Consider the following 21,112-nt stretch of genomic DNA (forward strand, 5'->3'; position numbering starts at 1 on the left):
ATTGCCACTAGTTTTGACATTCCTGAGATCTGATACTCCAGGCCCACACTGTACCGTGCCTGCCCCAGATCTTGAATCAGCTAAATCTCCAAGGATCCCCGGTTAGAGACCCAAAATCCTTACTCTGAAAATTGGCAATTAAAGGGAAAAGAATTGAACTTGCTTTTCCACTACAAACTGTATTTGAAGGTAACCGAGTAGCCCCAGAAGAGAAAGGAAAACTCATCTTTACCCAAGAATTCCAGGTAATATATTTAGAAGGAAAGGAATATTGGAATTAGAAAATTACTGTTTTGCAAGAGAAAAAGCAACCTTACAGTGGAAGAATCAGGCTGTCACTGCCTAAATCAGCAATAGATCTCAGTACACTAACAGCAGGACAACTTGACATGTTAATATGTTAAGTGAACCATGGTATTGGAGTCATGAAGAAAAATACCCTTATCCCTTTCTTAAACAGCTTTTTTGAGATATAATTCACATACCATAAAATTCACCTATTTGAAGAATACAAGTCAATGGCTTTCAGCATATTCACCGAGTTGTGTATCTCTCACTGGGGTCACTGTTAGAACATTTTTATTGCCCCAAAAAGAAACTCCACACCCATTAGCTATCACCCCCAAAACTCCACCCCACCCCTACCAGCCCTAGGCAACCAGTAATCTACTTTCTGTCGCTATGGATTTCCCTATTCTGGACATTTCACATAAATGGAATCTTACAACATGTGGTGTTTTGTGGCTGGCTTCTTTCGGTAGCGTAAGGTTTTCAAGTTTCATCCATTTTGTAGCAGGCATCAGTACTTCATTTCTTTTTACTGTTGAATAGCATTCCACTATAAGGATATGCATTTTATTTATCCAGTCACCTGCTGATGGTCATTTGGTTGTGTCCACATTTGGCTTTTATGAGTAATACTGCTGTAACATTCATTTACAAGCTTTTTGTGGACATATGGTTTCATTTCTCTTGGGTATATACCTCAAAATGGGATTTCTAGGTCTTATGGTAACTCTATGTTTAACCACTTGAGGAACTGCTAGACTGTTTTCCAAAGCAGTTGTATCATTTTACATTCCCACCAACAATATATGAGGGTTCCTGATCAGAACCAATGGTATCTCATTGGGGTTTTGATTCACATTTCACTGATGACTAACGATAGTGAACATCTTTTCATGTGCTTATTAGCCATCTGCATATCTTTTTTTGTCTTTTCAGATCCTTTGCCCATTTTAAAACTGGGTTGTCTTTTTATTATTGGGTTGTAAGGGTTCTTCATATAGTCTAGATACAATTCCCTGACAATTTTTACGATGTGCAGAACATTGTCCCACTTTATGGATTGTCTTTTCACTTTCTTGATGGTCTTCACTGAAGCACAAATGTTTTCAATTTTGATGATATATCCCATTTCTCTATTTTTTTCTCTTGTCACTTGTGTTTTTGGTATAACATCTAAGAAACCATTGCCTAATTCGTTGTCATGAAGATTTACACCTGTTTTCTTCTAAAGGTTTTATAGTTTTTGGTCTTATATTTAGGTATTTGGTCCATTACTTAATTTTTTTATATGGTGTCATGTCCTTATTCTTTTTGAGATGCAGACAAAAGAACCTAGAGGTGAATGCAAGATGTCTTTAATTTACTGTAAAATACTTCAGAAAAAATATATAAAGTAAATATGGCAAAATGTTGATAGATGCTAAATTTGGGTAATGGGTTTAGAGGTGTCCACTTATTTTCTAAAATAAATTATTTAGAAACATTAGCTTGTTATTTGTTACATATTATTTGCCACACAGCTAATAAAAATCACACAAGAGGGAAAAAATGCATCAGGGTGTTGTGACACCACTTTTAGAAACTAGTATTCTAGAGCTACTCGATGTAGCACTGCCACCACTAGCTCCACGTGGCTGTTGAGCACGTGAAATACAGTGAGTCTAAATGTGCTGATGGTGTAAAATGTGCACTGGATTTCCAAGACTTGGCACAAGAAGAATGCAAAATATCTCATCAGTAATTTTTATATGAATTACATGTTAAAAATATTTTTTATATAGTGGGTTAAATAAAAGATACTACAGAAATTTATTTCACCTGTTCCTTTTTTAAAAACATGGCTACTAAGAAATATTCATTACACATGTGCCTTGCATTATGTTTCTTTTGGACAGCACTGTTCTACTTGAGTAGAAGCCAGAGAGCTTCCATTTACTTCCCTTGCTGTCTTCTCCCAGCTGTGTGACTTTGGGCCATTCCCTCCATTTCCCAGCTGTGTGACTTTGGGCCATTCCCTCCATTTCTCAGCCAGAGTTAGGAATAAATTCATTCAACAAATATAGTAATGCTTTTACTACATACAATGAACTTGCCTAAATAATGTGGCAAATGAAAGATATGAAATGATCCACAAACTCAAATTAGTGTTTCCCCTTTCATCCCGATCTATCAGTCAATGAAGAGAGAAGCCAACAATGGAAATGTCTCATCATTTTTATTTCCTCCACTGGCATTTCAACTTAAAAGAGTATCAGAGATAAGAGATCCCATGTACACATTATATATGTTCCCTTGCTCCTTTGAGCCTTGAGTCTTTGCGTATGTGTTCCATTTTCCTGGAGGCTCCCCCAACTCAATATTCTGTCCAAGAATTATCCATACCATGGTAGACTATTGGTGTAGTCCCATACCCTATTGACTCTGGTCTTAAAATCGTGCAAGTTGCTTTGACCAATGGGACATTACCAAGCATGATACAAGGAGAGTAGTGCTTGCACGTTGAGGCTTGTCTTCTTGGGATACTCCTTCTTGGAACCCAGCTGCTACGCTCTGAGGAAGCCCAAGCAGCCACGAGGAGAGGCCCACATAGAAGAGGGAAGGGACAGTAGTTCTTTCAGACTGTAGTTCTCAACTTGGGCTAATTTTTTTTTGAGGTACCAGGGGTAGGAAATGAACCCAGGACTTCATATATGGGAAGCCAGTATTCAACCACTGAGCCACACAGGCTTCCCTGAGTTGTTTTTTTCTTTTCTTTTGTTCGTTTTTGTTTTTTTCAGGAGGCACCGGGAACCAAACCCAGGACCTCCCATGTGGGAAGCAGGCACTCAACTGCTTGAGCCGCATCACATCTGCTGCCTCAAGTTGGGATAATTTTGCCCCCAGGGGACATTTGGCCATGTCTGGAGACAATTTTTGGTGTCCCGATTGGGGGTGGGGTGGGGAAAGGTGTGCAACTAGCATCTAGTGGATAGAGGTTGGAGATGCTGCTAAACATCCTTCATGCACAGAATTAGACAGCCCGAATGCCAACAGGGCCAAGGTGGGGAAACCCTGGTCTAGACCAAGCTCGCTCCACAACCTGGCTCCTGTGGATCAAAGATAAAGGGGCTTGGAAGAGAAAGAGTTCACACTCGAATAAAATCATCGGTAGCTTTGTTTTAACCCTGTACATTTATGGTGACAGTTTTCTGGACAGTTTGCTATTCATCATAATTTTAGATGCTCTCTATTGGTATTCTCATCAATCCCAGATAATACATTTCCCCTGTTTACCCTCAGCATTTCAACATCATAATTCATCAAATGGCTAAGCCAACACCCATTTAATTAGTTACCCCAATGCAGATATTGCTTCTTCCATCAAGGTCACGGTTTGTCTCAATTCACTCCTAGCTTCCAAATCCCCATCCATCAGCAATCCTGGAGACCAGGGGCTTTAACTTTTACTGTTTTGTCATCCATCAGCAGTGTTATCAAAGAACTGTGGTCCCATCATGCTAACAAGAAGCCCATATTCCCCCTAAGAACATATACATATTTAGAGGAATCCCATTATTAATTAATTTTGTCGATGAGAGAAATTGTAAGACCTAAAAATCACAATATTGTTGGTAGTAAATTTTACTAGAAGAGTTTAAAATAATTAGCAGACTCATTCAATAAAAATTTAAACATGTGGCTGAGTATAAATCTTATCACTATGGTATGCTAACACAAATATAATAAACCATTATAAGAAAGGGTTTTGTTTTCTTTTGGTTTAATAATACAGCCCATACATGTTTCCAGGATGAATAAAAAAAGAGGCAGACATGCTGCCGAAATCTGTGGTTTGGACAACGTTTTGGTAGGCAGAGAGATACAGAAGTTTTAAAAAAAAAATACTTGAAGTGCAAGTTAATATAATTTGCAAGGTCCAAAGACCGAGATGAAAAATCCCCAATACTGCATATGAAGCTGGGTTAGTGCAGGCTGCAATCTACTGCAAGTGGCCTTTGCTGCTGAAGGAGAGCCAATTCTTGGCAAGTGTTAAGACAAATCCAGCCCTTTATCTAACCTATAAAATCCACGTTCACGGACGACTGTTAAACTGTGACCACCAGCACCGGGCTTCCACCCCAACATTATACATTCCCTTCCCTGAAATCGGGTTTGCACCTGGAGATTGGCCCTGATACTGCACGTGCTTCTTGCTCCGGTAAAACCCTTTTTCCTGGTTTCTATGGGGAGGGACTGAGAAGAGGCACTGCCTCCAGGAATGTGGAAGGGCTTCTGCTGGGGTCCTGGCTGGGGCAGTTTGTGTTCCCAGGATCAGGTCTACCCATCCGAAAGAGACCAGCCAGAAGTTATGAAATCGACCCAAGAACCACTACGTCTTCCTACAAATGAGGACTTGGGGGGGGGGGGGGTTGGTTTGGTCTAATGCCCCACCAAAACCCCCCTCCTCTTTTGGTCGGGACTCCGATGGCAGCTGGCATTGCTGGCTTTTTCAATGACAGGGGCAAATTCTGCTGATCAGACATCAGCAGATTTTAACTGTCAAGGGCCAGATGCTAAATACTTTAGACTTTGCCGGCCAAGAGGCAAACTGGAGGACATTTATATAACAAGAGAGAAAACAAATTTCCACCGTGTTTTAATTGGCAGGTTCAAAATATAACAATAATAATTGTGTACATTTCTTGGTAACTGCACCCTACTCATGAGAAGAAAGGAATTCTTTTGGGGAGAGGACAATATTTCTAATTGGGGTTCAAAGGCAGCGTGCCCTATCTTAGCATAGATTACAAATGTTGACCTGGAAAGCCCACTCTTAGGTCACTGGTACAGAAAGAGGCAGGGCATCCCGCTAGGGCTGAACACCCGTGGCCTGTGCGGGTGCTCTGGGTTAGGGGTCGCTCCTGGCTACAAGGGCCTCTTCCCAGGGCCTTCCCTCCGTGGCTGCGAGGCAGATCAGAAAGGTCAAGACTGGGACCTGGAGCCCCCCACGGGCAAGGATGCCCCTGTTCCTTGGGACCACCCAGGGCCACTCGACCTCCCGCCCTGGGTGTGCGGGCAACCCCTGACCCCGCCTGCAGCTCTCCCTCCCTCTCTGGCTCCAGGGGCTGGCCCTCCAGCTCCACGCCCCCCCCCCCCCCGCGATTTCGTCCTCCCCCCACCTCCACCCCCCGCCCCCAGCTCCTACTCCCTGTCTCGAGGCTCCTCGCGGTCCCGCCGCGGCGCTTTTCCGTTCCTCCGCCCACTCCGGCTCCCCGCCAACGCTCCCCCACAGCTCCCCACAGCTCCTCCTCCCGCTCCTCCTCCCGCTCCTCCTCCCGCGGCTCCTGGGTCTGGCCGCTGCGCTTTCCCGCTCCCGCCCGCCGCCCGCGCCGTCACCTCTGCGTCCCGCCATGCCGAACATCGTGCTCTTCAGCGGCAGCTCGCACCAGGACCTGTCCCAGCGCGTGGCTGACCGGCTGGGCCTGGAGCTGGGCAAGGTGGTCACCAAGAAGTTCAGCAACCAGGAGACCAGGTGGGCCCCGCGCCGGCCCCCGGCCCCAGAGGGGCTCGCTCCGCGCCGGGTGCGGACTCGGGCGGGGGAGCCGCTGGCCACGCACCTCCGCTGGGGGCCACCTCCCTGGGCCGCCGCGCTCGCCTTCCGGGGAGGGCGGGCGGTAACCAGGCCTCGGCGCCACCGCGGCCCCGCAGCAGCCCGGAAGGGCGAGATCGGGGCGGTCGCAGCCCTCGGGTTCCCCAGGGCTGCTCCGTCCCGGTGCCCGCGTCCCCTGCGCGGCTCAACCCCAGCCCCGTGCGAGGTACAGAAGGTTCCGCCCACGTCTCCCCAACCCTGGCTGCACACCCGAGTCACCTGGGGCGCTTGAGAATGCTGGTTCCCCGCCATCCCGCTCCCAGTCCTGGTTCTGAGTTAACGCGCCGGGCACCTGCGTTTTTAAAGTTCCGCGGGTGACTTTACTGAGCAGCTGGAGTGGAAACCTTTGGGCTAATGAGAGGGTGCGGTTGTGCCAAAGGTTGTACGGAGTGTGAGAGCTCCAGGGCACACGTGCTGAGTTCCCCTGTGCTTCCTCTCATTCTTTGAAAGCTCTGGGGCTCCACTGTGTTCAGGAGGCAGGCCATGGTCTGACGGTAGTTTCTTCCCAGTTCTCAAGTCGGCAAGACAGGGTCGCCTCTGCTCATCAGCACAGCCAGGTGGAGGCCATCCTCTGAAGCTGGCCCAGGGGCTCCTCTTTCCACCTGCCTGACTCCTTGAAGTCAAACTGGAACAGTTTCAGGTTGGTCCCTTTCTCCCCTCCTCTCCCTTAAGTGTGGAGCACCATACGTTACTGATTACTGATCAGTATCCTTGGTAAAGATCCAGTTCAATCACCATTTTCAACAGATGGTGCGGGAACAATGGGACACCCATATGCCAAATAAATCAACAAACATAGGAGCCTTCCTCCATACTTCCCACCATTCACAAGCATTACCTTGAAATGGGTCATAGCCCTAAATGTACACTCTGAAACTATAAAACTTCTAGAAGAAAAATAGGAGAACATGGTTGTGACCTTGGGTTGGGCAAACATTTCTTAGATCCCAAGGAGTTACATTAATACATATGAAGATGGTCTCCAAATTGGTCTAGAGTTAGGTGTTTTTTGCCGAGTCAGCTTTTAGGACATAGGGATTCCTTGTGACTTCTTCCAGGTGGTAAATTATAGTCAGGAGGCTCTGGTGATAATAGAAATAAAGAGACCTGAACGAGTGGTAGGTAGGTGATGTTACTGCTGGGAGCACTGCGGTTCAAGAATTCAGTTTTGTGATGCTTACTCCAGCTGGAGGAAGCTCAGGGGCTCTGCAGAAGGGTAGAACTGGGTTTGAATGTTGCAGTATTTTGCTACTCCTGTTCAAGTTTCACTGGCTTTTAGAAGTAGTGTGTAGTAGAAATTAAAGGAGAGATTTCTGGATGAAGTGGATTTTGAAAGCAAAAATGGTGCCCCTTCCATGTTATCTCAAAGCAGCAGTCCTTTGCTAAAGAGCACAGTTCATCTAGATCAGAAGTTCATTACTAAGTTAGTGCTGGGTTTCTGCTAAAAAGTATGGTGTGTGTATGTACTACTGTGGGGCTAAACTCACTCAGACATCGAAGACTAAATGTTTATACATTTGTTTTAAGGATAAAGCAGATTGAAATTTATTTGCTTTTGAGTATTTTATAACTGCCACCTGATAACTAGAAACCATGAGGTCTCAAAAACCAATCAAGCAGAAAGTCTGGGAATTTAGGTAGAATGTGAAAAGTTGACTTCCTGGCTTTTCTCTTTTTGATGAACTGTGCAGGTATGGAGGTTGATTTACAAACAGTTTTCTCTGGACTAGGTACTGTGCTAATGGTCTGGTTTTTACCTTGTGGTCCTAAAGAAGAAAAACAGAAGGGCAAAGGGAAGAGAAAACGGATTCAGTTCACATGAGGGCCCCTTCCTGAATCTCTTGCTGAGCCAGAACCAGAAATCTGGTTTCCTATCTCCTGGTCATGCTCCTTCCAGTCCACATTTTAAAATGCTACCTAACTGGGCACAGTACTTCCTAATTTTGCCTTCTTATATCTAAATCACTTCAGATATGCAGGGAAATGCCAGTCCCAACTTCATTCTAGACCACTGAAATCCCATGATGACTTCCTAGGACAGCACTGACCATGGTGTCCAAGTCTCTATTAGAACCTTGTGCCGGCAGAGTCGTTATCTGAAGTGAGAGCTCCCAGGTTCTGGTTGTTCATTGCCGTGTAACAGATCAGCACAAAACTTAACAGCTTAAAACAACTGTTTAATTTGCCCAGAAACCTGAGGTTTGGGCAAAGCTCAGCAAGGAAGGCTGGTTTCTGCCCTCGGTGTGGGCATCTGGGGCAGCTAACAGGGGCTGGAGTAACCTCTTCCAAGATGGTTCACTCAGCTGGCTGGCAAGTTGGTCATAGCTGTTACCTGGGAGCCTACTTAGGAACCTCACGTCCTCTTGCCCTGGGTTTCTGCATGGGGCTGCTTGAACTTCCTTAAGAGTATGGAAGCTGGGTTCCAAGAGCAAGTGTCCTCCTAGATAGGAAGTAGAAGCTGCCAGTCTGTTGAGTCTGGGAGATGGTACACCATCACTTCTGTCCTATTTTATTGGCCAAGCAGTCATATTCAGGGGGAGGGAGCATAGACCTCACCTTTTGATGGGAATAGTGTTAAAAGAGTTTGTGGCCAGGAAGCAGATGTGGCTCAAGTGTTTGGGCTTCCGTCTACCATATGGGAGGACCCGGGTTCAATCCCTGGGGCCTCCTGGTAAAGGTGTGCCTGTGTGGTGAGCCAGTGCCCATGGATTGAGCCATGTAGCAAGATGATGACATACCAAAAAGAGAGACAAAGGGGAGAGTCAAGGTGAGATGCAACAGAAACCAAGAACTGAGGTTGTGCAAGTAACAGGGAACGTCTCTCCACATCAGAGGTCCCCAGGATTGAATCCTGGTGAATCCTAGGGGAGAAAAATGAGAAGAGAAGACAAAAAGAGAAATAGACACAGAAGATCACACAGCAAATGGACACAGCAAAAGCAGCGCAGGGGAAGGCAGGAGAGGAAAAAAAAGAGTTTGTGGCCATCATTTTTTTTAGGAGGTACCGGGGATTGAAACCAGGACCTTGTATATGGGAAGCGGGCACTCAACCACTGAGTTACACCCACTCTCCATGTGGCCATTTTTTAATTACCACATCCATTCAGTGCTGAGTCAAACTCTTCAGCCTTCTTATGGGGGGGAAGTAAAGATATGCCTGAACAGCAAATGGATGTTGCCTTCTAGCCCCAGTTTTTAGAAGACCTAGAACAAAGATCAGGTGTGATCATCTTTATGAGTAGAAGCAAGAATAGCTTTGGGAAAAAAAGTTGCCATGGTGATGGTATTATGTGCCCTCTCCTGGACCACTAGTCGTAAGGAGGTAGAAGTTCCTGAGGGAAAATAGACCACTGGAGGGATAAACAGTCAAAAGACCAGGGCTTGGCAAATGTTACCTATAAAGGGCGAGATAATAAGTATATTCTGCATTGTTGACCACAGGCAGTCTCTGTTGCTGCTGCTGCTCTTCTTATTCTCCTCTTTTCCCCTCTAAAAATGTAAAAACCATTTGTATTAGTTTCCTGTGGCTGCTCAGATTTAGTGGTTGAAAATAGCACACCTGTTTTAGCATACAGTTCTATAGATTGGAAGTCGAACGTGGGGTGGCAGGGCTGCATTCCTTTCTGAAGGTTCTGGAGGAGAATACATTTCCTTGCCTTTTCCAACTTCTGGAGGCCACCCACAGTCCTTGGTTCATAGCCCCTTCTATCTTCAAAGCCAGTAATGTAGCATCTCTCTGGCCCTGCTTCATCCATCCCGCCTCTTTCTCTGACTCCAACCTCTTCTGTCTCCTTCTTTTAAGGAATCTTGTTATCTTCCATTTTTAAGGGCCCATCCAGAAATCCAGGATAATCTTATTTTAAGGTCAGCTGATTAGCAATTTTGATATCACCTGCAAATGTATTCCCCTTTGCTTTGTAAATTAACATGTTCACAGGTTCCAGGGATTAGGACGTGGACATCTTTGGGGGGCCATCATTCTGCCCACCACAGCATTCTTAGCTCATGGCCCATCCAAAAACAGGTCATGGGCCATAGTTTGCCAACTTCTGAGCAATACAATACTGTGACTTCCATATTTACTTTGATCCACATTTGAGGGGATATTTACAAAGGCATTACATTTAGCTCCTTAGAACTTGAAATAGGAGGGTTCACATAGAATTGTGTCCCTCTCACCACAAGATTGGTATCAAACTGTTTCAATCCATAGCAGAAAACATGCAAGAACAAGACCTAAAGTTATAAAAACTCATTTTTTAGAATACATCAACTAAAAGAACTTGGTTTTTTGCCTTCTAATTAGTCTATCTGAAGTTTGGTATAAGCTTCTGTTGTTCCACATAGACTAACAGATGTAGATTTGCTTTAAAATTTTCTTTAGATATTATTGGCTCTTTTAATAAAACAATTTTTTTTGCATCTGATTGGCTTCTGATAGTGGGAGAAGGAAGAAGGATAATTATTCATGGGCCTCAATTATAATTTAATAATAATCTGTATTATATTTCTTTTTTGGATGAGCCTTTGTTCATTTGGCCAGTTCTGCTGTAATGTGATGTGTGTTCCTAAACATTGCCCAATACAACTACTCCCTTACCCCAATGAGGTTCTTGTCCCCTGCTTCCCCACACCTTAGTGTGCCTTCCTCTGTTCATTGAGGGGCCTCTCTGGGCTTCATGTAGGCATGTGGTTGGTGGTTGGGTGAGGCACTGTATAGCTGCTGATGTTAAGAGAGAAGTCCCTTTTACTAACCTTTGCTCTAGTCCTCACCGTAGAAGTTTGAGGATTATTTTTTCTTACTACATATGGCAGTGTGAAGCTTTTGTGGACCCCAGAAAATTCCGTATAAAGCTAATCCATTCCTGTGCATGTCAATCTATTGTAGATGGGACCTTTGGATTAAATTACTTCAGTTGAGGGCCTCTGATTAGATGTGTCACCCAGGGTGGGTCTTAATCCTCTTACCCAAATCCTTTATAAACAGAAGAATAAAAACACTGCTGACATAAAAAACTGCAGAGACAGAGAGGAGCCAAGAAGCTGAGAAGGCTCTGGGAGCCAGAAACTGAAATCAACAGAACACAGGAGCTGAGAGAAAGCCACTTTAGCCAGAAGCTAAAAAGCAGCAAGGCCTGGAAGAGAGGGGAGAAACAAGAAGATGCCTCCATGTGCCCAGTCACCCACAGCTGCTGCTTGGGGAGAAAGAATCTCCTGGTGATACCTTGATTTAGACACTTTCACAGCCTGAGAACTGTAAGCTCTTTTTTTTTTTTTTCATTTTTTAAAATCAATTTTATTGGTACATATTAATAAAGCATACAATTCATCCAAAGTGTACAAACAATGGAGAACTGTAAACTTTTAACCTAATAAATCCCCATTGTAGATGTGTCATGATGATGGGGGAGAGTGTTGCTGTGGGGGGAGTGGTGGGGTGGGGGCAGTGGGGGTGAATGGGGACCTCATATTTTTTGAATGTACTATTTTTTAAAAATGAATTAAAAAAAAAAAAGAAAGGAAAAAAAATCCCCATTGTAAAAGCCAACCCATTTCTGGTATATTGCTCCCAGCAGCTTTTAGCAAACTAAAACACTACTCTGTTTAAATAAAGCTATAGGGAAACGGACTTGGCCCAGTGGTTAGGGCGTCCGTCTACCACATGGGAGTTCCGCGGTTCAAACTCCGGGCCTCCTTGACCCGTGTGGAGCTGGCCCATGCGCAGTGCTGATGCGTGCAAGGAGTGCCCTGCCATGCAGGGGTGTCCCCCGCGTAGGGGAACCCCATGCGCAAGGAGTGCGCCCCGCAAGGAGAGCTGCCCAGTGCGAAAGAAAGTGCAGCCTGCCCAGGAATGGCACCGCCCACACTTCCCATGCCACTGAGGACAACAGAAGTGGACAAAGAAACAAGACGCAGCAAATAGACACCAAGAACAGACCACCAGGGGAGGGGGGGAAATTAAATAAATAAATAAATCTTTAAAAATAAATAAATAAAGCTATAATAGCTTGACTTATGGCTTGAACCCTTTGTGTGTGTGTCTGCACACGGGTGTGTGCAAGCACATGTGTTTCAGGAACCACTTCGCCTGAAATGTTATTGGCTACAATGACCTAATTCTTGGCTGACTTCAGCTTATTAAACAAACAACAACAACAATAAAAAATTACAAGAAATCCAGAGGTAGATGGTGGCTGGCATTGTATCAGGTACTTAATGTCAGGATCAGAGCCTCTGGGATTCTTTTGGCCTTCTCTTTGTGGTTACAGGGTGGCTGCCACAGTTCCGGGTATAGAGTGTATATTCAAACCACGAGGCAGAGAGCAGGTCAAAAAAGAAGATGGGTCACAGTGGGGATGATGGCCCCTGGAGTTATGCATTGGTACAGCCCTGGGGCTGTGAGGATTCTGCCTCTATCTCATGGGCTAGGACTGTGTCACATGGTCTCTTGCTGCAAAGGAGGCTAGAATATCAAAGTCTTTAGCTTTCAAAGTCTCTGTGGTTGATGTTGACAAGGAAGAAAAAGGTTGGAAGGGGGTATTAGATGAGTTGTCTTCTTTGCCTGGCATAACCTCTTGAATTCATGTTTAAACTCATGTATTTTTAATTGATTGGATAAATCATTATTTGTCTTTGCTGTCACATATTCAGTATGCTTCAGTGAGTTATATGTTTTTAGTTTCTCTTAGCAGCTTAGAACTACATTTTTATGCATTTTTTAACTGAACATAATCAGGCCTTATAGCCCATTAGTTAAATGAAGAAAAGTCAGTTAAGGCAGGGGACCACAAAAATCATTACTGCCTTAAATGGTTCACTTTAACTTTAAATATGTAAGTTATGTTCATGTTCTAGTTATCGGATTTAAGACAAATATCGTGGAGTATTGCTGATTGCAGTTACACATAGCTCATGTTTCTTGCAAAGCCCATAGTGAAATGAGAATTTTTAAATATGTGGGAATCATTTAGGGCGCAAAATCTGCCTTTTCCTTCAATCTCCTACCTTGCTAATACTGAAGTAATTACATCAATAAGTATAAGTGGCAGTGATGGCTTTGAGAATAAACATTTTGGTAAGCATCTGTCTCAACAGACAGGGACAGAAGTGTGTGGACACATAAGAAAGCAGGTGAGTTAATCCCTAGAGTTGATTGAGTGATGGTTAAAGAGGGGCTTTGCCATTCATTGTTCCTATGCCCTGGGATATTTGCTGTTGCTCTGATGCCTTTGCTCTGAAGTCTTAGGCTCAAAACCATGAGAGATGATTACTCTGTGCTTTATTTCAGGTTTTCCAACCTTAGTGTGGATAATTTTTTTGTTGAGGGGGTTCACCTTTGTATCATAGGATGTTTAGTAACATCTCTAGCCTCTACCCCTAAATGCAAGTAGCACCACCTGGTCATGCTATCAAAAATATTTCTAGACAGTGTCAAATTCCTCTGGAGGGGGGCAAAGTCATCCACTCTTCCCTCATTGAGAACCAGCGCCTTATTCACATAAATGATTCAGTTAGGAAATGTCAAGTGCATATCTTGAACCTCAGAAAAGGAATGGAACTTCTATAATGTATCTGTTGATATTCCCATCAGAGCCACATTACCGAGTAGAGTGCACTGTTGACTTGACAGTTATTAGGTTAGATTGTCATGAGGCCATGGACATTAAGAAAAGCCTAGATAAATTCCAGATCTTGCCTTTTCCAAGAGGGACTGCTTCCTTCCTTTTCCTATTATTGACCCATAGGCAAGAAGATTTACTGATTCTTAGTCCACGTGTCTATGAATTAGCATTTAGCTGAGTAACCTGGTTTGGCAATACCCTCAAAAAACCTGCCTTCAGGTGCCCAGATAACTTGTTATATATTACATCACATATCTATTCCTATTTTGGCACATTAGTATATGGTTTGATATACAGCATTATATATGTTATAAAATCACTTATACCAACTTTTAATAAAAGGATAATGTTGGCAAATTATTCAAAAATATTTTTATAAATATACAACCTATACAAAAATAAAAAGGACAGTATACTTGACCCTCATGTAGCCAATCCTCCAGCAATAACAGTGATCAGCTTGGTGGGCAATCATGTTTCATCTCCATCTCCCCAACGACTCATGTGTTCAGATGTTTAGTTACCCCACTGTTAAATGTGAGCAGACATCTGAGGAAAAACCCTCTGCAAAAGATAAAAATCAAAGAGAAAAGAACTTGGAAGGAACAGAGACTATGAAGAAAGAACTAAGCATTCCTGCCCCTCCCAGAAAGAGAAATAAAAAATCTCATGAAGATCCTCAGAAAAATAAGGGAAGATTTTACAGCCAACAAGAGAAATATATTATTTTTAGGCAAAGGGAAAAAACAAAACAAAACAAAGTCTAACCAGAGAAGAAAGAACTCTTAGAAAGTAAAATGTGTTCACTGAAATTAAAAAAACAAACAAACAAACCTTCCTGTAAGAGCTTGGAAGATAAAGTTAAGTAACTTTCAGAAAGCAGACAGATGCAAAAAGAGGAAAGAAAAAATGAGATTAAGAAGGTCAGTTTGCTCAGATGGGATCTCCCTTCATAAGACTTCCATGCTAATGTGCTGGAGGTGCAGTTAATGTTGGGGTTTAAGATATATTTAGGGGATTTGAATCTCTGGACTGACAATGTGATAGCCAGATCCTGAGCCTCAACAGACTCCAGCACCTACAATCTGATTTATTGGACTTACCACACTCAGCTAAGATGGAGGTGAAGAAGGACAACCACCACACCATGGAGCCTAGAGTGATTACAACTGAAAATGGGAGGATTGCATCCAGCATCCAGGTGGAATCTGAGCCTCCTCTTGACATAAAGGTGCAATGGACACAACCAATCCAGTGTCCACATAGAAGAGGTGGCATTGGATTGGGAAAAGGGGACATAATGGACAAAGGGTATGGGGAAAGGCAGGAAGAGATGAGAGGTGGAGGCGTCTTCGGGACATGGAGCTGCCCTGGATGGTGCTTCAGAGGTAATCACCGGACATTGTAAATCCTCACAGGGCCTACTTGATGGAATAGAGGAGAGTATGGGCCATGATGTGAACCAATGTATATGAGGTGCAGAGGTGCCCAAAGACGTACTTACCAAATCCAATGGATATGTCATGATGATGGGAACGAGTGTTGTTGGGGGGGGGGGAGAGGGGGGGTGGGGGGGTGGGGTTGAATGGGACCTCACATATATATTTTTAATGTAATATTATTACAAAGTCAATAAAAAATAAAAAAATTTAAAAAAAAAAAAGGATAAAAAAAAAAAAAAAAAGAAGGTCAGTTTGGCACATCCAACTGCCAAATAGTAGGTGTTCTAGAAAGAACAGAGCAAATGGAAGAGAAGAAATCATCGAAGAAATAATTAAAGAAAATATCCCAGGACTGAAGGATGTAAGTTTCCAGATAGAAAGTACATAACCTAGTACCCAGAACAATGGATGAAAACAGACCCCAACAAAGCAAGCCATTGTGAACTTTTGGGGACAAAGTGAACTTTTTGGGGAACTTCTGGGGACAAAGTGAAGACCTCAAAAGGTTCCAGAGACAAAAGCAGGTCCTTTGTAAAGAACCAGGAATCAGATTGTCTTCAGACTTATCTATAGCAACATTAGAAACTAGATGTCATTTGAGCACTACTTTCAAAATTCTGAAGGAAGAAAACTGTCAACACAGAATTCTATACCCAGAAATACAGAATTTTTCAGACCTGTGAGTACAAAAAAAATTAGCTTCTATTTACTCTTTCTTGAGCTACTGGAGGATGAATGCCTGCCAACAAAACTAGGAAGTACACCAAGAAAGAGGATCCAGAAAATGGGAAATCTAGTGCAGGACTGGAGATCCCCGGATGGCAGCTGTATGTAGGCAGAAAGATAAAACAGATGAGACAGCTCTGGGAAGGATGTCTGCAGAGCAATGAAATGGATATTATACTGGAGGCCTTTGAAATCATGAGGAGATTTAGATTGTTTGCTGAGTGTTTAGGGTTGAACTGACATTCAGTACTTAGAAAACTTTTTGCAGATGAACAGGTAAGAAGATTAACTCCAGGGAAAACAAAAAAATTGTGTGTGAAAGGAAAAATTTAAACTTTAAGTTTACTACTGCATGGCTCAGCTGGGAACAGCAGTTATATAGTTAAAATGTGACACTCAGTATTTGGTTTGAACATCAATCTTTATTGGGGTGATGGTAAGATGGGAAAAGTGCTCATGTGAGGTGGGATGGGGGAGGAAAATGGAGCTAAATACTCAACTTCCATTGTGGGAACTCAACAGATGATGCTGAACATGAAACATCAAAACATAGCAATGAAAGCACAGTAGCTAGAGACTTGGGAAGAAATACAAAAAACTTTTTAAAGAGTTGAAATTGATTGCCTCTGGGCTATCTGTTATAAAGAATCTGCATATATACTGTTGATAAAAATAAAAAACACTAAAACTAAATACAATATTGTACAGAAAATAGTTAATACAGCAGGTCTGCTTTCCTTAGGAAGGCATACTACTTGCAAGGTTGGCACTTGGCTGATATCTGGGAATTTGGATTTTGCAGTTTTCCACTGTTCCTTGATCAGAATGGCTCACTGTGTCTAAACTGTATAAACAATATGGTTTCTGCTGAACATGTGCTTTCCTTCTGGGAGTCTGGAATTTTGGTACCTGCTAGGCAGAGGGTGCCTACGTGACTGGTGCCCCATAAAAACCCTGGGCACTGAATCTCTAATGAGATTCCCTGGTGGACAGTTCACATGTGTTGTTACCATTCAGTGCTGGAGGAACTGAGTGTGTCTGGAGAGAATGCTCAGAAGCTTCTGTTGGTTTCCTCCAGTCCTGGACCCACATCCCTTTTCCTTCTGCTGATTTTGCTTTGTATCCTTTCAGTGTAGTAAATCTTAGCTGTGAGACGATTCTGTGAGGTCCTGTGAGTCCTCCTAGCAAATCATCAAACCTGGGGAAAGTCTCAGAAACTACCCTCCATCCTGCCCACCACAAGCCACAGATATACTTTAATATTTATTGATGGGATCTTTCTTTGCCTAGCGTGGAGATTGGTGAAAGCGTGAGGGGTGAAGATGTCTACATCATTCAGAGTGGCTGTGGCGAGATTAACGACAACCTGATGGAACTCCTCATCATGATCAATGCCTGCAAAATTGCATCGTCATCCAGGGTGACTGCAGTCATTCCGTGTTTTCCATATGCCCGGCAAGATAAAAAAGACAAGGTAGGAGGTGTGGTGTCCTGTTCAAAAAATCTGTCCTGTCCAGGTTAAGGTCTACATTTTTCCCTCACATATTGCCTCAGTCAGAATGTCTAGGAATGTTTGATTTCTATCTTGATAGAGTAAATCAACGTTTTCACCTTGTCTTTTCCAATGATTTGTCTTTGAACCCCAGCTATAAGGTTAAGCTAATAGTTATAGAAACACCAAGCAGATCTGCTGTTTTTGCCAAAACAAAAACCATATTTTTGTAGGTATTAAAATACCATTATCAGGGAGCAGATGTGGCTCAAGCAGTTGGGTGCCTGCTTCCCACATGGGAGATCCCGGGTTTGGTTCCTAGGGAAAATGGAAATAACAACAAGCAAAAACAAGTGTAGGAACCAGCTCAGGGGATCTGGTGAGGGCACTGGCTTCCCATATGCGAGGGCCCAGGTTCATTGCCCCGCCCCCAGTACCTCAAAAAAAAAATACCATTATCATCCTTGTGGTGTTATTAGAACTGTTGTGTATCTTTGATCATAGTGGTAAATGCACAAAACTACACGTGATAAAATTGCATAGAACTCAACACACACACACACACACACCAATGAGTGCAAGTAAAACCGAGGAAATCTGAGTAAGATCAGTAGATCATATCGATGTCAGTGTCCTGGATGTGACCTTGTACTATTGTTTTGCAAGATGTTACCCTTGGGGGAAACCGGGTAGAAGGTACATGAGGTATCTTTGTATTATTTCTTAAAACTACATGTGAATCTCTATTTCAAAATGAAAAGTGTAACTTGCAAAATACCATGGCTTTCAACCTTGCAAGAAGAATGAGGTTACTATTGCTGAATTATTCACGTAGCAACATTGGCATTTTAGAATGCTCTGTGAGTCTCTAGAAGAAATTGAAGAAGATGTGGTCTTTGCCTTTGAGGTCAGTCAGAGAAGTTGGAGTTCAAGGGGCACTCTAAAGGGCATCAACTCGAAGCCATTATGTCTGCTGGAATAGAGAGCTTATGAATAGATGTTCAGTCCAGTTCTGCATGAATCCTTCCAGTTTAAAAGTGGCACTGCTGTTCTGTACGTGGTAACTAATAGTGAGAAAGGTCTTCCCTAGCATGCCTCCATTTACCTCCCTAGTTTATTTTCCAAAACAACACACGAGATCCCCTCAGCTTGGAAAAAAGCCCTCTGTAAATTGGAATTCGTATACCAAGAGCTCCCTAAATTTTTAATCCCAGCTTCTTCAGGTGTGACGTCTGAATGTCATGTAATTGTCATGACATTTTAGTCTTTTGACTTTTTTCCGCCCACTTTTTAAAAATTTGAAAACCGTTATTGGTTCGCAAGGAGTACAAGCTGCTGGCCGTAGCTGGCTGACAGGTCATTGTTTGCCCCAGTGTCTGCATTAGAGCAATGATTGGTCTTCTGTGTGTGTGTGTGCCTGTCACTTAGTGCCTTAACTTTAGCTTGTGGGCAGCTAAAACCTCAGGGCACACCTACTGCTGTGAAGCCAGGTCCTCTCTGCTGGCTCTGCATTTTTTTCTAATCTAAACTTGATTTGAAAGTTGCATTTGTAATTTTAACTGCAGAATTTCAACCTCATTATTTTGTCCCATCCACATAGTCTGTTGTCTTAGCATTCCCTCCCATCTGTGTGTTACCACAGGATCATTTAGGTTCTAGATCCTTGTCCATGCCGTAAAGGAGCTAAGATTCTACTGTTACTGCTGTTCCACGTGGCAAGAAGTTTAATCCATTCTCACACTAGAACCATATTCATCACCGATAGGATTTGCATTTGGATTTGGCTCTAAGACATGTGATACCCATAGTTACCTAACTATGTGTAGCAGTTTGATATGGTTATGAATTCCAAAAATAGATACTGGATTATGTTTGTAATCTCATCTGTACCTGGGTATGATTGAGTTCTGATTAGGGTGTTAATAAAAGACATGGCAAAGAACAGAGTTAGGGGTTCTTAATGTTGGAGTTTTGTGCTGAAGCCTTAAGCTGAAGCCCCAGGAAGTAAGCTCACCAAGGAAAGAGAAGCAAGACCCTGGAATAGAGGAACCCTGAACCCAAAGAGATGCAAGACCCTGGAAGGGAGGAATCCAGGAAGCCTGAACCCTCACAGCCATTGGCAGCCATCTTGCTCCAACACGTGGAATAGACTTTGGTGAGGGAAGTAACTTAAGCTTTATGGCCTGGTATCTGTAAGCTCCTACCCCAAATACATACCCTTTTAAAAACCAACCAATTTCTGGTATTTTGCATTAGCATCCCTTTGGCTGACTAATACACCATATATCCTCCTCAGTAAATTATCCTTTTGTCATTATATGGCCTTTTGCCCACCTTTTAGTTCTGCTTTAACTGATACTAATCTTGAGTCCCCTACATTTTTTGTATTCATTTTACACTTCTCTCTTGTTCTGGGGCTGTATTTTCATACTTTGTTCTTTTAATCCATAACGAAGTCTTTGTTGTATAGAGAAACGAGCACTTGCGTTGGTCACTCCATCAAACTGCACAGGACGTGATGGCCCTCCCAGCTTCTGTTCTCGAAATGGCAGCAGTGCCCTCAGCCACTGCACTAACAAGAAGAGCCCTGCAGATTTCCTGACACACCCTGGGTTCAGCCATTCTGTGGAACCACATGGCCTGACTGGCTCTTGATTTGTTTTTCCATTTTAGCCATTTCAAATGTATGTGTTTTTCTCTTCCTTTCTTCTTTCTTATTTTTTCTCTTCTCTTCCCTGCCCCCCCCCATTGTCTGTTCTCTGTATCCATCTGATATGTGTCCTTCTGTGTCCACTTGCATTCTCAGCAACACCAGGAATCTGTGTCTCTTTTTGTTGCGTCATCTTGCTGCGTCAGCTCTCTGTGTGTGTGGCACCACTCCTGGGCAGGCTGTGCTTTTTTCACACAGGGTAGCTCTCTTTGTGGGATGCACTCTTTGCACATGGGGCTCCCCTATGCAGGAGACACCCCTGCATGGTATGGCACTCCTTGTACACATCAGCACTGCGTGTGAGTCAGCTCACCACACAGATCAGGAGGCCCTGGGTTTGAACCCTGGACCTCCCATGTGGTAGGTGGACGTTCTCTATCAGTTGAGCCAAATCCGCTTCCTCTCTTCCTTTTGACCTTTCTTTAAACACACTTTAAGTGTGTCTTGCTAAAAACATGGTGGCTCTCTTTAGTTTTTTAACCCAACCAGACAAATCCACAACTTTCCAAGCAGAACTGCTGAAGATTTACGTCGACAGGCAAGGATGCGGTAACCTTCATGAGCCTGCACGTGTAGCAGCGTAGGGAATCCTGAGTTAGGAAATCGTGTGTGGTTGGTGGTTAGAGAAAACTGAACAAAGAGGGAGTCATAAGGGGGTGTCTTCATTTCCTCTGGCTGCTTTAACAAATTACCACAAACTGGGTGGCTTAACACAACAGAAATGGATTCTCTCACAATTCTGGAGGCCCGAAGTCCGAAATCAGGGCCTTCCCAGAGCTGCTGTGTTCCAGGGGAGAAGCCATTCCTTGCCTCTCCCAGCTTCTGGTGGCTGCTGGCATTCCTTGGCTTGCGACTGCATGACTCCACTCACTGCCACCGTGTTCACATGACCTTCTCTTCTGTGTGTCAGGTCACTCTCTTGAGGATCCAGGCACTCAGGGCCCACCCATATGATCCAGGATCATCTCCCCATCTCAAGGTCCTTAATTTAATCACATCTGCAAAGACCTTTTCCCAAATAAGGTAGCATTTACAGGTGCTAGGGATTAGGACCTAACATCTTTGGGGCCACCACTCGGCCTGCCCCAAGGACCTTAAAGGAAGCCATCGATGTGTTAATCAGTGAATATTTTAAGGTCCCTTTTCAAGCTTTTAGATGGTATTATTGTATTGTTTATCATCCCAGTTAGGACACTTGAGAGG

General features: G+C 43.5%; 1 protein-coding gene across 1 annotated transcript in view; it reads left to right on the forward strand.

The window, feature by feature from the left end:
- The first annotated feature begins 5,023 nt into the window (after positions 1-5,023).
- Positions 5,024-21,112, forward strand: part of PRPS2 (phosphoribosyl pyrophosphate synthetase 2) — a 35,374-nt gene continuing 19,285 nt past the window's right edge. Inside the window, exons 1-2 of the mRNA XM_004459122.5 lie at positions 5,024-5,800; positions 16,998-17,181. Of these exons, the coding sequence (XP_004459179.1) occupies positions 5,679-5,800; positions 16,998-17,181 (306 nt within the window). The 5' untranslated portion in view covers positions 5,024-5,678. The remainder of the gene's footprint in view (positions 5,801-16,997; positions 17,182-21,112) is intronic.

The sequence above is a fragment of the Dasypus novemcinctus genome, chromosome X, assembly GCF_030445035.2.
Source record: "Dasypus novemcinctus isolate mDasNov1 chromosome X, mDasNov1.1.hap2, whole genome shotgun sequence".
NCBI classification, from domain to species: Eukaryota; Metazoa; Chordata; class Mammalia; order Cingulata; family Dasypodidae; genus Dasypus; species Dasypus novemcinctus.